The sequence below is a fragment of the Theropithecus gelada genome, chromosome 9 (genome assembly GCF_003255815.1).
Source record: "Theropithecus gelada isolate Dixy chromosome 9, Tgel_1.0, whole genome shotgun sequence".
Classification (NCBI taxonomy): domain Eukaryota; kingdom Metazoa; phylum Chordata; class Mammalia; order Primates; family Cercopithecidae; genus Theropithecus; species Theropithecus gelada.
Genome location: NC_037677.1, coordinates 32846910 through 32863919, shown reverse-complemented (window position 1 = coordinate 32863919; position 17010 = coordinate 32846910). Strand labels below are relative to the sequence as shown.

At 41.4% G+C, this 17010-nt stretch overlaps 1 protein-coding gene across 1 annotated transcript in view; it reads right to left on the bottom strand.

The window, feature by feature from the left end:
• The window catches only part of CUBN (cubilin), a 308780-nt gene that overhangs the window by 11831 nt on the left and 279939 nt on the right, over nt 1-17010 (bottom strand). Inside the window, exons 60-63 of the mRNA XM_025396458.1 lie at nt 14842-15050; nt 4534-4696; nt 3979-4184; nt 814-961 (exon numbers count right to left, since the gene is read on the bottom strand). Of these exons, the coding sequence (XP_025252243.1) occupies nt 814-961; nt 3979-4184; nt 4534-4696; nt 14842-15050 (726 nt within the window). The remainder of the gene's footprint in view (nt 1-813; nt 962-3978; nt 4185-4533; nt 4697-14841; nt 15051-17010) is intronic.

Here is a 17010-nt window from a genome sequence, read left to right as displayed (position 1 = left end):
TAAAGACGAATACTCGAGCATCCTTTGAACTTTTCTGATCACACGGAGGTGGAAGTGGCTAGCATTCAGACTCTCTTTTCAGCAAGGATGCTACCTCCAAGACCGAGTTTTGCACAAGGATTTTAAATCCATTGGTGAGTTATTTGTGGCACATCATTCTCTACCTTTTTTATGTTTGTTTTTGGTAAAAAAAATACCAAAAGTACTTTTGTTTGTTTTAACCAAAGGCAGCTTTCATTTGAATCAGTTCAAAATAAGTACTAAATAAAGTGTTCTGTGAAAATAAACTTCTCAGTGATAGTAATCAGGTAGCCCTTTCAAGGATTTTTGATTTTTACAAAATAATTTTCTAAGATTTTCAATTTTGTGATTTTCAATTTTGTGAAAATACTAAAAACCTTTGAAATATAAACTTTAAATGAGTAAATTGTATGATATGAGAATTATATTTTGGTAAAGCTTTTGTAAATAAATATATATATTTCTTGTAAATAAAAATGTATATTCAATGTGGTTAAGTGGATAATTAAAAAGACAACTGGTATATTTTTAAAATCAACTATATACTTCGAAGAAAATGCTAGCATTCTAACCATCTTGGTTAGTATTATATTCTCTTTATCTCTTTAGAAACCAACTTTAGTAATTTGCGAAATTGGGCTTGGGTTCTAGTTAAGAGATGGGTGTGGTTTTTGTTAACAAATCCTAATTTACTCACAGGAGTCAATTCTAGAAATAATTGTAATTATTCTAGGAATAATTGTAATGATCATGGCAGCTTTTCTGAATAAAAGATGAAGTTCCAGGGCTCACCTGCTATCTGATAGGTGAAATTCATTCTAGAGTTTCTGTTTACAACTCCAGATTTGAAAATGACAATTGCAGTACTCATAGAAGAGTAAAACACTGGCACAGCTGAAGCATTTCTGCCACAGAACTGAATTCTTGAATTTCCGTGACCCTGAAGTGAAATGGGAGCCAAATCATGTTAGATTTAGTTTTAGAAGAGAACAGGCCATAACAGAAATTAGACTGCATATAAAAGTATGGCTTATTTAACCATGGAAACTAGCTCTGTTGTTGGAAGGGCTCTGCAAGAAGACTCACATTGGGCTTGGAACAGACACAAATTGTACCTTCCCAGAGGGGCGGGAGGAGGGGAGGCAAAGTTTTTGCTGAAACCACAGACACTTCCCTGCTGAAAACAAGACCCCTCGCCTCTCATGCGACTTCCTAGCTGAGGCCTGTGCCATTGCTCTGAGGATCGCCGGGCTGTTTGAGAGCTCACTGGATCTCTCCTCCTGGGGCTTTTGCCATTGTCCTGAGCTCCATGGGACTAACCACCACCATCGCCCTGATCCAGCCCTTGCCGCCCCTTAGCAAATCTAGTCAGAGCCTTTGGTTCCACTGCACATCCCCCAAGCCAGCCAGGGCCTGTCATGAGGTCCCGGTTCCCCTTTGTAACACTAGGGCAACCCTCCTCACCTCTCAAAAGCCTGGAGTGAATGCAGTCGAATGCCCATCAGTTCTTGGGTAAAAACAAGTTGTACCAAAGTCAGGGTATTTGCAGCCTCCCTGTCACAGGAATGTCTCTAATATCTGCAGTCCTTAGGAACTTACTGAAAGACTTCACCTGTCTCTGCTTGCAAAACTCCTGTAACTGCTCGGGGCTTCCACCCCTCCTCCCCACTGTCTCCTGCTCTTGGTCCTTGTCTAACTTTGCTGTATCCTGTGAACTTTAAACACACTGTCAGTCATTCTCTGTATACATCCCCCGCCTTTCCACATTGTGGCCTTAGCAAAACCTGGTTCTCCAGCAGCCTCCTGGTAGAGGCTGTTCTTTCCCATGCTCCACAGTTCATTGAGTAGGAAGGGTGGGGGGCCAGCCTCAGGGGAAGAGAGGGATGCTCCATATTCCCCACCGCAGCTTCCATCCTCGTCTCAAAGCTGGTTTTCCTTCGAGGGTCTCTACCTCTGGCCAAAGATAATCTCACCATTCTCATCACTCTCATTTACTTTTCTCCCAGTTACTTCCCTTCATTTATGAAAGACTTGAGGTGTCTCAGCTCACAGTAATCTCCTGCCCCAATTTCCCTTCTGAACCCTTTAGAGGTTTTGGTGTTTTTACAGACAAGCCATTAAACACCTTCACTTTGTATTTCTTAACCCCAGTGACTTCCATCTCTGCATCTCTGTTCATCTCCAATGCCAGCTAACCACCGTACATCCTCTGTAACCACCCTACACATCATTCCTTCATGATCTGCCAATTAGGGCAGCTCTGTGTACTCTTGGATACCCCGAGAATCCTAGTTTCTCGGGGCTCATCCGTCATTGTTTGTCTTTCCTCCCTACCTACCCAGTCTGAACCCTTTATTGTTTCCTGTATTCATTCAGTGGAAAACATTATTCAATCATGACAAACACTGGATCTTACTCAAGGCTGCTCCAGCTGCTGTTATGTTCCAGCTGGTGCCTCGTGCCCTGAAAGTGCCATTCTGTGCCCCACTTAGTGGTCCACCCTGATCCCCATTGTCTTAGCTTCATGAAGCCGGGGAAATTGAAAGAGCTTTCACCCAAAGGGCCTTGTTCCGCTTGACTCTAAGTCCTCTAGGGTACCACTGGGTAATAGGGATTTTGTCCTGAAAACAATTACCAACAGAACAACGATAATCTAGCATCCTGTCTACCTTGGGAGCTCATCTCAGTGTCTATGCTTTGCACAACACTCAGCAAGTCCAGGGCCTATTCAGCCGCCAGCACATCTCACACCTCTCCACACTGGAGTCAAACTGGACTTTTCTCTCCCCAGCAAGACCACGTGAGAAGCAGGGGACCCCAGATTTATAATGAAGAGGACCTTGAAAACTCAGAAGATGACAGATGGGACTCTACTAGTCCAGCATACAGGGCTTTGACCATGACATTTTACTGGAATGAACTGGGGAGGGTTAGTTGCTCCCCAAACTGCAGAAAGACAATCCAGGTATTCTCAGATGTTCTCCCAGTATCCATCCTCAGTTCATGGCCACTCCCTTTACATATTTTCCCAGATAATCTCATTCTTCTCATTATTTCAATTACCTATCATGATAATGATGATTCACAAAAATCTTTGGGCCTTTGGTCAACATCCCACTTTGTGTCCAACTGTATCCTCAACATCTTATTCCAGAGGAAATACAGACTCAGCATTTTTTAAAGTTCAAAGTGTCTTTTTGTTGTTGAGACGAAGTCTCGCTCTGTCGCCCAGCCTGGAGAGCAGTGGCACGATCTTGGCTCACTGCACCGTCCGCCTCCCAGGTTCCAGGTTCAAATGATTCTTCTGCTTCAGTTTCCCAAGTAACTGGGATTATAGGCGCACACCACTGTACCTGGCTAATTGTTTGTATTTTTAGTAGAGACAGGGTTTCACCACGTTGGCCAGGCTGGTCTAGAACTCCTGACCTCAGGTAATCCACCAGCCTCAGCCTCCCAAAGTGCTGGGATTACAAGCGTGAGCCACCATGCCCAGCCTTTTATGACCTGTGAGACTAGTGCCAAACAGCCTCTTTACTGATTCTCTTGTGTTCTGTATTGACCCTTTCAATTCAACCTATACGTAAATCCCACTAACTATAAGTATTTCTCCAAGCATGGTCTCTGGAGCTCTGGTATTGGCACCAAAACACCAGACGTGTTTGTCAAAAATTCAGATAAATGGGGATTCAGTCTCTGAGGGTGGGCCAGGGAGGACGCACTTTTAAGATGCATCTTAATACATTCTTAGGCACATGAAGCTTTGAGAGCTCTGGACCTACGTGACCAAGTTCAAGTTTCTCGAAACCTGATTGGAAGGCTTTGTGTACAGATGAAAAACACATTAAGCTGGAACTAACTTAGAAAATTATTTAATCATGGCTTCATTACTTCAAGTGTTTTGCAAATACTGGTGAAAAGGTCACTAGATGCGACAGTCATTCATCCTATAATTGTTACCTGTGGTGAGTCCTGAAGCTCTAAGTAATTCTGCGTGCAGTCTTGCGAGGTCAGCTGTAACGCCCACACAGTTATCTTGACCTGCTGATGTGGAGGGGCGTCAATGACCCAAGTACAGGTGGAAAATGGGACATCTGGGTCTGATGAATTGGGTGATGAAATATTTTGTGGGGTCCAAGTTGCATTGTATGTTCCACCACAAGGCACTGGGGAGGGAAGAAAAAGCAACACAGGAGACATTTTATTCATGTCGCATCTCAGGCAATCTTTAAAATTCTGTCTTCCCTGCCTCCCACCCCAGAGGAGCTATATTTTCATCACTCTATTAAGAATTCAAGGTTTATATCCTTGACTAAAGATTGTATCAAATTTGTACCACAGATTAAACATAGAGTAATTAACATGGTGTTTAGCAATTGACATTGAGTTTAGATAGTAATTGACATTGAGTTTAGTAATTAACATTGAAATTTCGATATAATAAGCGGGGCATTCTTTTCAGTGCATAAATACATGTGTATTTCATAACTTATAAAAATGCTTCTATTTACTCACTGTCCGTGATGGTGTATGTAGCATTAAATCCTTCCCTTTCTAATACCAAATCACTGACGAATTGAACCGTAAGGAAGTTACCAGAAGAGATAAAAGGAGCAGGCACGGTGGAACCACAAAACGTTCCAGCCAAGTTCGCATTTTCACTATCCCCATCGTATAACTGAGAAGAAAAACAATTCATTACTTCTCCATTATTTACAAAAAAGTTGCATATTTCACACTACATTGGATGTGAAGTCATGATAGGTCACGATTAAACATTTTACATTGATGTTCTTAGAGGTGGTTGTAACTTAGGAACAGAATTATAATTGGATTGATTATATTATGACTTTCGTAAAAACCTGGTATGATGTCTAACATTTTTTTCCTCTTTGGGAAAGTAATATGTGATTTTAAAAAGAATGTTATGAGAGTCCGCTCACCCACTGCTAACTTAATCTCCACACTTACTAAGACTCTGGCCCAAGCTGCTCTGATCTCTTGCCTAGATGATCACTGGAGCCTCCCAGGAAGCCTCTCATTCTGCTCTTGTTCCTCTTTCGTCTGTTCTCAAAATGTCAGCCAGAGGATACTGTTAAAATGTAAGTCAGACCAGGTCACTGCTCTGCTGAAACCCTCCTATCTGCTTCCCATCCACTCAACAGAACAGCCAAAGCCATCACAATGGCCTTCTCTCCTCTCCCACCCCTCACCTTTCTGATCTAATTTCTTATTGTCTCCACTTTGTTCATTCCACGTCTCAAGCCAAACGAGGCATGCTTTTACTTCTTGGGTATGGCATTTGCTGTTCGCTTTGCCTGGAATGCTCTTCCCTGTATATCCACATAGTTTGTCCTCGTACTTTCCTTCAGGTATTTACCCACATATCCCCAACTCGGCCGGGCGTGGTGGTACATGCCTGTAATCCCAGCTACTCGGGAGGCTGAGGCAGGAGAATCGCTTGAATCTAGGAGGTGGAGGTTACAGTGAGCTGAGATGATGCCACTGCACTCCAGCTAGGTGACAGTGCAATACTGTCTCAAAAAAACAACAAAAAAAGATATCCCCAATTCAATAAGGCCTTCCTGATGTAGACTCTCCCAACATTCCCATTTCCTTTGCCGCTTGATTTTTCTCCACACAAGTGTTATCTTCTTCTATATACTACATATTTAGCTTTTTTTTTTTTTTTTTTTTTTTTGATACAAGATCTCACTCTGTTGCCCAGGCTGGAGTGCAGTGCTGCAATCACAGCTCACTGCAACCTTGAACATCTGGGCTCAACTGATCCTCCCACCTCAGCCTCCCAAGTACCTGGGACTACATGTGCACACCACCATGCCTAGCTAATTTAAAAAATTTTTAGAGATGGGGTCTTGTTATGTTGTCCAGGCTAAACTTGCTTATTTCATTGTCTTTCCCTCTGAAGAGAATATAAGTTCCAAGAATGCACAGATTTCTTTTCTGCTCACTGCCATGTTCCCAGTTTTTAGAAAAGTGTCTGCACATGAGAGGAACTCAATAAAAATCTAATAAATAAGCAAGTGCTTTGATTCCTCTCTCCCACTAGCCCTCCCAAAACTGTTCTCCCTGAGCCATCTTTACCTCAATGTTTCAAGCCTACAACTTTAGTCATCTCTGATTCCTCTGTCTCTCTCTTCACTCCACAACCACTCCATTCTACCTTCAAAATATATCCCAGAGGGCTCCATCTCCAGGTGACCACCATCATCCTTCACCTGTTTCCACTGAAACATCTTAATAGACCTAATTCTGGAGCAACCATAGTGTTCTCCACTGAACTGCCTGCATGTCTGCAAACTCCAATGAGATGATGCTCCTGCTCTGTCTAAAATGCTCCGGCAGATCCCCGTTGCACCTAAAGTAAAATTCCAGCTCCTTCCCACGGTCTGCAAGCCCCGGCTGCTCTGGCCTGTGCCTCCTTCCCAGGCCACCCGCACCTCACGGCTGGCTGCACTTCCTTCATCCCAGGAGGAGGACTGCCCACAGCCCTGCTCCTGCTGCTCTTCCTTCTTCAGCTGAAGCTGAGTCCGCACAGCTAACGACTCCCTGTCATGGGCCCTCACCTCACATGTCACCTCCTCAGAGAAGCCAATGCTATTGAATGTTGCCCTTCCCCAGTGTCATCCTGTTTTATTTTCCTATTATAATCAAAACTGATCTTATTTATTGTTTATTTGCTTTGTCCGGTCTCTTTCCCAACAAGGATGTAAGTCCCACGGGTGAGGAGATGGAGACTCTGTCTGACTTCTTCATTGCAGTGTCACCAGCACCCAGGACAATTTCGAGCCATGGCATCCTTCTAGAAACATCCATTGAAATAGTGGGTGCTTGGATTTCTCTCAAACACATAACTAGAAAACGTTTGCTTCTGAGTAATCTTCATTGTATTTCTAAAATGAGTATCTGTGTGTATCTAACTCCAAATATTAAATTCATAACAGAGCTATGATGTGTTCAAGGCCTCAGAACAGCCAAGACCATGACCACTGACATTATTCTAAAGCGCTAGGATTATATAAGACAGGAATGACAAAAAGCCGTCACTGCAAAAGAAAAAGAAATGCACCACTAGATGGCACTGTCTTTTCAACTTAAACATGATTTTAGTTACTTCAGAATCAGATGAAACTCGAGTTTCCTAATCTTCACCCCTTTGTTTCATGGAAGAACACATTTGCCAAGTTTTAGGTTATGCACTTTTTCTGGTAAACAAGTTAAAATTTCATAATAATCATTGCTGTCTTTATGATCACATTTATTTTAGCAAGCATTTTTATTCTGGGACCTGTGTGCCAGGCCTCTGTGCTAGATCCTATGCATACGAGGATGTATAAAGCCCTTTCTAGACCTTCAAGACATAAGACTCTCTCATGAACAAAGGAGAGTAAAGGTCTACAAATTAAATACACAAATACATATATTTGTGTATATATGCACATATACTACATATATACACATAAATATGTGTGTACATAAATTATATACAAAATAGAGAAAAATAAGTGCTACAATAAAAGAATGGGAGTGTATCATGAGAACCCACTTGATGGAGACAGACATTTGGGTTGGCCCTTAAATGTAAGTACAGACCTTCCAGACCTGCCGTGCACAGTGGCTCATGCCTGTAATCCCACCACTTTGGGAGGCTGAGGCAGGTGGGTGACCTGAGGTCGGGAGTTAGAGACCAGTCTGACCAACATGGAGAAACCCCGTCTCTATTAAAAATACAAAATTAGCCAGACATGGTGGCACATGCCTGTAATCCCAGCTACTCGGGAGGCTGAGGCAGGAGAATTGCTTGAACCTGGGAGGCAGAGTGAGCCGAGATTGCACCACTATACTCCAGCCTGGGCAAGAAGAGCGAAACTCTGTCTCAAAAAAAACAAAACAAAAAAAACCTTCCAGACCTACCAAACAGAAAGGGTATCCCAGCCAGACAGACATGAATGCCAGGCCATGGAAGTGTGAAATGCATGGCATGTGTCAACAGCTTCTGACCCCCTTCACTGGGACTGGAGGCTAGGGTGAGAGAACAGGAGAAATGACGAAGTCCAACAAACAAAGCTGTGAAGTTCATACATTTCATCCAAGGAGTCTGGATCTGATCCTACATGATGTAAGATCGGATTTGGGTTTTACATGGATAACTGGTAAATGTGAAGGAAGGTAGGAGGCAGAAGCCAGGGCTGGATGGAAGGAAATGACATATATGCCTGGCCCCAAGCTGGTCTTGTGTTAGTTCATTCATTGCCACAGTAAGATTTCTCCTGAGTGAGTTGAAATAGCTTGTGGCCTCGGGATAACTGACATAGGAGGCTCTAAACTCCTGTGCGTCAAGCCCAAGATCTCTATCTGCTCTCTTGTTCTCTGATAACACTAAATCTCCGCTACAGACTTTTGCCAGGTTGCCCTACCGTGCGTTGCGGGGTCGCCTATCCAATGATGAAGAGGGGGAATCATATATAAACTGGGATATAAATGATGCCTTTAGGATCACACCATGATAAGCAGCTACGGGCGGCATTCTGGGAGCATACATTTCCTGGTACAACTGCGATGGACCTGGAGCTTGAATTACGTTCTAAGTCTTGTGGATGTGGGTAAGTGCTGAGAAGAATGTTATATTTTCTCGACTTTTAGAACTCTGATAGTTTTAGAATCTGCTAAAGATCCTGAAGGCATTGTACAAATAATTTAGTGGCAGGCAGGCTCTGCTACGACCATGGCAAAATCCCACACTTCACCCAGCTATTGAGTTAAGCAGTTACAAAAACTGGAAAAGAAAATTTTCGGATTTTAATTTCTATGAACTTTTAATGCACAAGCACAATAGATTTTGATACTGGACTATAATTCTTTTCAAATGTAATAATTTCATACATTAATATCCTTAGGACTTTATCTTTGAATCTTTCCCTGGGAATTTGATCACAAGAGGATTTTGATATTCTTCCTGGGAGCAGAATCTTGAGTGTCTTCATGAATTCTTTGATCTTATGGCAGAACCTCTGCTGGGGTCTGCTGGGCAACACTCCAGGGCATAATTTAGTATGGGAAGAAGAATAGAGCGTGACTTTTTGGGTTTGGGGCTAAACTCTGACCCATTTCAGAATCTTCTGGAGAAAAAAAAGTTATACTAGTTCCAGATGTCTGGGAAAAAGCCACAAAGAAGCAATGATTAGAATCAGCTCTACAAGAGAAGGAGTTTTCCTAGTATTGTTTTCTAAAATCTCAATGTTCTTTTCTAGCTCTTGGAGCAATGTCTAGAATAGAGTAGGTATGCTAATTAACACCGATTGAATGAAAGAATGAATGAGTAGTAGGCATGACCTCATGTGGACAGGAACGTGATGCCTTCCATAGACTGCTGATCCTCTCCCCAGAGATGGACGGCCCCTCCTCGGCTCCAGTGTCTGACACAGACTGAATGGTTAAGCCCGGTGCATTAAGTTAGACCTTCTCAGCGAGGTCAGTACCACCCCGGAGGGAGTGCTTTGCACAAGTGTAGTGGATTTTGGGTCATCACTATAATTTGGGGCTATAACGGACACTTAGTAATTCACAGGACAGTTTCGCAAAGTGAAAACTTATGTCCCACATAACTTTTGAATGTCCTGTCAGACATTTGTGTAAAAAAAACCCAAAAACTTGTTTATAATTATTTGATCCCAGAACCTAAATCCATTTTATATATAAACACAAAAATATTTTTGCATAGTTTTGATATGCACCAAATTTCCAGAAAAGCAATTATTGTGTAAGCTGAGGGAAGACTATACTTTGGTTTAGAAATGTTTGAGTTTCTCCACCATTTTGGAAACTCACGTTGCAGATGGTGATGCTGCTATTGGCATGTGGGCTGAAAATACAACCCACTCGTATTTGTTTAAATTTATACTTTTTATTCACCACCATTCTATATATAAAAGGAATCTATTTTATTATGTGACTTTGTGTAGCAGTGTTAGAGTATTTACATATGCGAAGACACACTATTTTATATACTTTCCTTTTATTTCTCCTTTTCATTGCCTTTAGGATAGGATAGTGATTTTTTTTTTTTTTTTTTTTTTTTGAGATGGAGTCTTGCTCTGTCCCCCAGGCTGGAGTGCAATGACTTGATCTTGGCTCACTGTAACCTCTGCCTCCTGGGTTCAAGCGATTCCCCTGCCTCAGCCTCCTGAGTAGCGGAGATTACAGGTACCCGCCACCATGCCCGGCTAATTTTTGTATTTTTAGTAGAGACGGGGTTTCACCATATTGGTCAGGCTGGTCTTGAACTCCTGACCTTAGGTGATCTGCCTGCCTCAGCCTCCCAAAGTGCTGGGATTACAGGAGTGAGCCACTGCGTCCAGCAGTATAGTGATTTTTTGAAATTTCATTAAGGGTAGGTTATACCATAGATGACATTCACCTCAGGTGGGAAAGGAAGCATTACAGAATATTGGCTATGAAAAGGAGCAGTGACACCTGTAATTCCAGCACTTTGGGAGGCCAAGGTAGGTGGAATGCCTGAGGTCAGGAGTTTGAGACCAGCCTGGCCAACATGGTGAAACCTCGTCTCTAATAAAAATACAAAAATTAGCTGGGCATGGTGGCGCATGTCTGTGATCCCAGCAACTTGGGAGGCTGAGGCAGGAGAAGCACTTGAACTCAGGAGGCAGAGGTTGCAGTGAGCCAATATCGCACCATTGCACTTGAGCCTGGGTGACAAGAGAGAAATTTCATCTCAATAAAAAAAGAAAAAGAGAAAGAAAAGGGACACTGGTGGGGTTGAGGAAAAACCGGGCAATGTTAGGATGAGGACATCTCTCTGCTGGTTCCATATTTCCTGGCAGAAAAAGTCAGCTAGGTTCATGCTCCTCTCAATTTTGTAAAGGATAACAAAAAGGAGTGAGTTTCTCTTCATTCTGTAAATCCCAGCTCAGCCATCCCCCTCTAGAAAGCCTCTCCTGAACCCCAAAACACAGCCAATCAGAGCCTCTTCTGCTCTGCCCTTCTATGTTGTTTCTGTTTATGATCCTGGTCATGTTATACAACATGTTATACAACGTGACAAAAATGTCCATTATTTAAATGTATTTTCTTTGTATTTTAAATGTAATTATTTAAATGTATATTATTTGCTTACATGTTAGTCTTCTACACTTCACCAGTAGCTCCTCAAGGAGCTTGAACTCTTCAAGATCTGTCTTTAACTGTCTACATCTCCAGTGATGCTGGCACAGGGTCTGGCACATACCCTTGCCAACTAACTCCTTCTGCAATGGATATGATGTGCATTTCGACAGAGACCGCTCAGTGCCATGCACAATTCACTAGGTGATTCAGTTACTGTAATTACTCTCCAAGTCAACCCTTTCACAAACAATCATGATAGAATTATGAATGAATAATGGAACTGGTATGATTTTACTTGTATAGCTAACACAGAGTTCAGTTAAATGAGCTTTTCTAATAAGTGATTTGATTATAATCTCTAAAACAAATCTAAAAGGAATCAAATGTCCCATTTATCACAGAAAAATCTCTTTAATAAAGAAAGCTCCACGCTCCACATTCCAAGGGCTGTTCTTTGATCTGCCAGTTAACTGGTAGTTGGAAATGTTGCCAATTGAAGGAAATTGCTTTTCCAAGGGGGAAAACAAGAATAGTTCTGAACAGAATTTATTTGAAAAAAATGATATTTTATTTTGAAGCAAGAAAATAACTCCTTGTTTTTGATATTGCAGTTTCTGACCTGAATGAATTGCGGAAATTCAGAAAATGACAAGCTGTTTTGATGACATTATCAAATCACACTCCATATAAATGGATCTTGAGAGTAAATCCAATCAACTCTTCTAGCAGGGCCATACTCAAAACATTCCATAAGAATTTAAAATTGTAATTTTATATGCAAATCCATTATTTTTAGTTTTTAAGAAAAAGAAATTCCATAGTGCCCATGCCTATTTGGAATTACTCCAAGGGGGGAAAAAAAGGGAGGTAATTTTGTTTACAATTTATGTCAGGTACAGTGCTAAATGCTCTAGTACACGTAATTTTAATCCTCAAAACTGCCTTTCACGTTAGGTACTATTATGTGATTTAAAGAAAAACAGATGAAGTGATGAGGAATCGGGAAGATCAGGAAATTTGTCTGACAGCAAAACTGGGTTAGAGTTCTCATACCGTCTGTCTCTAAACCTTCTTACCTTTCTGTAAAACCAGGGGAGCTCTCAACAGTTTTGAATTCAGCTTTAGGACTGCTCTACTCATTTTGGTCTCTCTCAGTCTTTTTTTTTTTTTTCCCCCGAAAGTATCTTACTCTGTTGCCCAGGCTGGAGTGCAGTGATGTAATTACGACTCACTGCAGTTTCTACCTCCTGGGTCCAGGGGATCCTTCCACCTCAGTCTCCCGAGAAGCTGGTACCATAGGTGCACACCACCACACCCAGATAATTTTTTTTGTATTTTTTGTAGAGACAGGGTCTCACTATGTTGCCAGGGCTCGTCTCAAATTTCTGAGCTCAAGCAATCTGCCGACCTCTGCCTCCCAAAGTGCTGAGATTACAGATGTTGAGTCACCGCACCCGGCCAGCCAGGTCTCATTTTAGGAAAGGAGAATTCAACCGGAATTGACATCCCTTGCTATCTTTAGTCTTTCATGAACTCCTCTGATCCAGCTTCTGTGCCAACACTTTATTAAAATGGTTGTCATCCAGAGCAATGAGGCTGGTCTTCATCTTTTCCTTTCTTGGCCTCTACTTTACAATTTAATTGTATTGACCCTCCATGCCTTGTAAAAGAATCCCCCTGCCCCTTGACTTCAGGGATACTACACTCTTCTTGGTCTTCACATTTATTTTTTCATGCCACATCTGTTTCTTTTCCTGCCCCTCTTGCCTTCTCCAACTGCCTCCCTGGATACCTTTCCTGGAGCTGAGAGCCTGACTCTGGAATCCATGCAGACTCCCTCTAAGAAAGCATGCTTTCTCCTGATGGAACGAAGGCTCTTTGCTGCATCCTCTCTATTCATGGAGCTGTCTTCTCACTGGAGCCCCATTCCATTCTCTGCCCACTGCACTGTCACTTGTCTGTTTTGCTCTCACCAAAACCACACTGTTATTTTTCTGGTCTCTCAACCTTAGCCCTTTTCAGAGTAAAAACATAAGCATATAATTAAGTGCTCAAATGGGTATTCCCTCCACACATTTTCCTTCCTTTTCTTTTAAAATAATTTTCTTTAAAGTTTATTGCAATGCTAGAACTTGAGTTTATCTTGCATCCTTCTTGCCATTGCCGCCATGGCTGCACCCCTGATCCACCTCCTCACCAAGGAGGGACCTCTCTCTGGAGCCCTCCCAGCTTTCTCTCCTTCCAGTTCCCACAGCTACTGATTTCAGGTTAGTCTTCCCTAGCTACTGCTCTTATCACATCGCTCATTGGAAAACCTTCAACCACTCCTTATTTTCAGCCACAAAAAGTCTAAAGTCATTAGTTTGACTTTCAGGATCCTTTGTAATCTTGGTATTTCTTTACATAGGCCATCTTATTTCTTGCTACTCTTTAGCACTATTCTGCTTCAATACAGCCAACCTCTTTACTCTTTCGAGAACATGCACATATCAAGTTCTACGACTTTTTGAAAATGTTCACCTTGCCTGAATTCTCTCCTGTCTTAAGTTTTCCCTCGCTCTATCAAGTCTTCCTTGATCATGACAGAACTTCATGAACTTTCTTTCCTTTTAAGCTTGCACATTGCTTCAAGCCTGCGTCAAATGCATTCATTAGCGCTTAAATGCTGACTCTCCTGAACTGTGCATTCTTCATTTGCATGTGTCATCCCATAATTTTCTAATCAGACTTAAGCTCCTCATAAATAGAAATCTTGCCATACTTTTTATTTTTTCCCCTGAGAGTGCAGTAGTAAACATTGATTGATGCTACTTAACACTTGTAATCTGAACCCATATAACCTGATAGGTATAATAATTTAATATTAAAGAGTCATTAAAAATTGAAGAGAGGTTTCTTGATTTACTTTTTTATTTTATTTATTTATTTTTTTTGAGATGGAATCTTGTTGTGTCACCCAGGCTGGAGTGCAGTGGCGAGATCTCAGCTCACTGCAACCTCCAACTCCCAGGTTCAAATGATTCTCCTGGCTCAGCCTCCCGAGTAGCTGGGATTACAGGCACCTGCCACCATGCTCAGCTAACTTGTTGTATTTTTAGTAGAGGCAGGGTTTCACCATGTTGGCTAGGCTGGTCTCAAATTCCTGGCCTCAAGTGATCCGCCCGCCTTGGCCTCCCAAAGTGCTGGAATTACAGGCGTGAGCCACTGTGCCCAGCCTTGATTGACTTTTAATGGGATTTCAGAACCATTTTAATATCTAAACATAATGTGATAAGCAAATCTATAAGCCTAAGAAATAGACAAATTAAGAAGTGATTATTTGTGTCACTGACATTGTTTATTTCAGGATTTGCCAAAGATCCTTTGAGTATCTCTCTCCAAAAAACCAACCTTCCCATAGATCGTCTCTTGCAAGACACTGATGAACAGGAGATTTAAATGCTAATGTTAGAAGCCAGTCACACAAAATATCTGAGTCACCCATATTAAAGATTAATTTGATACGAAGATAGAGCACCTATAATATTAAATGTTGCATGAATGAAGTATAGGTCATTTTAAAAAGCAGTAGTACCTGTACTCACAAGTTTCAGGACTTCCTGTAATGATATAAACTGGAATACACTATATTAGAGTCTGGGATGAGTAGACTCTGTTAAAAAAACAAAACAGGCTTACCTTTACATAATCATAAAGGCATCTATGCCCAGTACTTGCTGCCTCCAGAGCAAATGTATTGAAGGTGAGGTGAATTGCTTTGTTTACAGGTGCAATTATGATCCATACACAGTTTAAATTCTTGTCATATAGTCCATTCGAATCAGAATCAGGAGAGGCAAAGGTATTATTCACGGCTGTCAGATAACCACCACATCCTTGCTGAGGCCCTGCATTAAAACAAAGACACATCACTATGCAGACCGAACAGAACGAACCTCACATTGTACACGGAGCGTTTTTAAGAAGAACATAGTTTCCATTTTCTGTCACACTCTGAGAACATGATCAGATCATTCCCTCCTGGGCTCCCTCCTTTCTTCCCTCCCTCCTTTCTTTTCTTCCTTCCTTCTCCCCAACCCACCCCACCCCGTCCCTCCCTCTCCCCTCCCTCCCCCCATCTTTCCCTCCCTCGCTCTTTGCTTCCATAGCAGAGCCTTCAGGTGTCTCCTTCTTACTCAGAGTTGCTGAAAGAAGTGGGAAAACACGTGGGGTTCTATATACGTTTTGGGGATTGCTGATGTGATTTATTGAAGATTTTCGTAGCCTTGAAAAATTCAATTTTATACAAAATCAAGTATTTTGCATAATAAAACTGGTAGAAAATGTGCACATGTTTTACTTTTATGTTCCACTTTTATGAACACTGTCAGACTGAAAACTGAATTTATGAAGAATTTACCCAACACACCAAGAAAATTGCTGCCAAGAAATCTTGTATTTACACAGTGTGATAGAAAGAGGCTGAGAGGCATTTAACACTGCAGTCCAGTTTATATTCAGCCACACTCTATATTTAACTTTTTCTTTTCCAAAACACGAGAAGCTAAAGAAAAAAATCTTTATAGAAGAAAAAGGCCTTCTTTGAGGTAAAAATTGTATAATTCAGAATAAAACTGCAAAGGAGAGATAAAGAATAATCTCAAGACGATTAAACGGTCTACCATAAAAGAATACAAAAAAAAATCCTCAGAACATAAGATTTAGTTTTGTCTACTCCATGGCCTAAGCAGATAGCTCAGAAATGATTTAAGAAGAGCATAAAGGGATGAACAATTTATTGACAATTTTGAAAGCAATGGTGAGGATGAAATAAGCTCAGAATAGCCCTAGTAGGAATAGGGATTAAATTGGTGCTGAAAGTCGTGTCTGTAAAGCTTGCATTCTACACAAACATAGGTCATGGCTAGTTCCAGAGTTAAACTTCACTGGGATTGGCCTTCAGTCTATTTTTCTCATTCCATTTTCTGCTCACAGCGAAAGGACTGCTTTCAACATTAGGGGGCGCTAAGATTTTGTACTTGGACTTGGCAGGAAACATGAACAATGGTGGCTCTCCTCAACTCTGTAAATCCAATGGATGGCAAACGTACAGGGTGATTTTTGTTACAGGTACATTACTTAGTAGGTGAGGCTTGGCCTGTCCATAGCTTCTAAGTCAGGTGAAACCATACAGTATTTGCACAGTCAGACATTTCCTGAAGTTGAAATGCTTCCAAAGGCCCAGTTCCTGATGTATTCACAGAGGGCATCTGGGACAAAATTATTCTGAAACGTAAGCAATATGCAGTGCTTCACCACACGTGGCTAATGATTCTGCTCATCTGAACGGGGCCTGCAAACTACAGAGTTGGAGTTTGTGGAGTTTGAGCAGCTTTGATTCCAGTGTGAACTGACTGTTACTTAAGGAAACCACTTAAGCTTATTAGCATGCATAGTACAGAAGAACAATGACTGAGGGTGTGAATGGATTGATACATTTATTTACTACATATTGTTTAATATTCAAGAAACTATATTTAGTATTTAAGTAGAAAAAGATAAATGATAGTCCATTAGTAGTGCTAAGACATAGATAAATAATGATGACACAAATTTAGAAAATGATAGGTTCAGTAAAAGCAGCAGAAAAGTCTTACATCTTGCAAAAAGATGAAGATTACTTTGGGCTACAAGGATCTCGACTGTTCCAAGGAGGAGGTGACTTGGATCTGGGTCTTGAAGCATAAATAGAATAAAACCATGTAGAAATGGAATTGGCATTGGCAATTCCAGTCTGAAAGAATCTTATGATCCAAGGCTAAATGGGCAAGAATTTACATTATATGCATGGGCAAGCATAACTCTGAG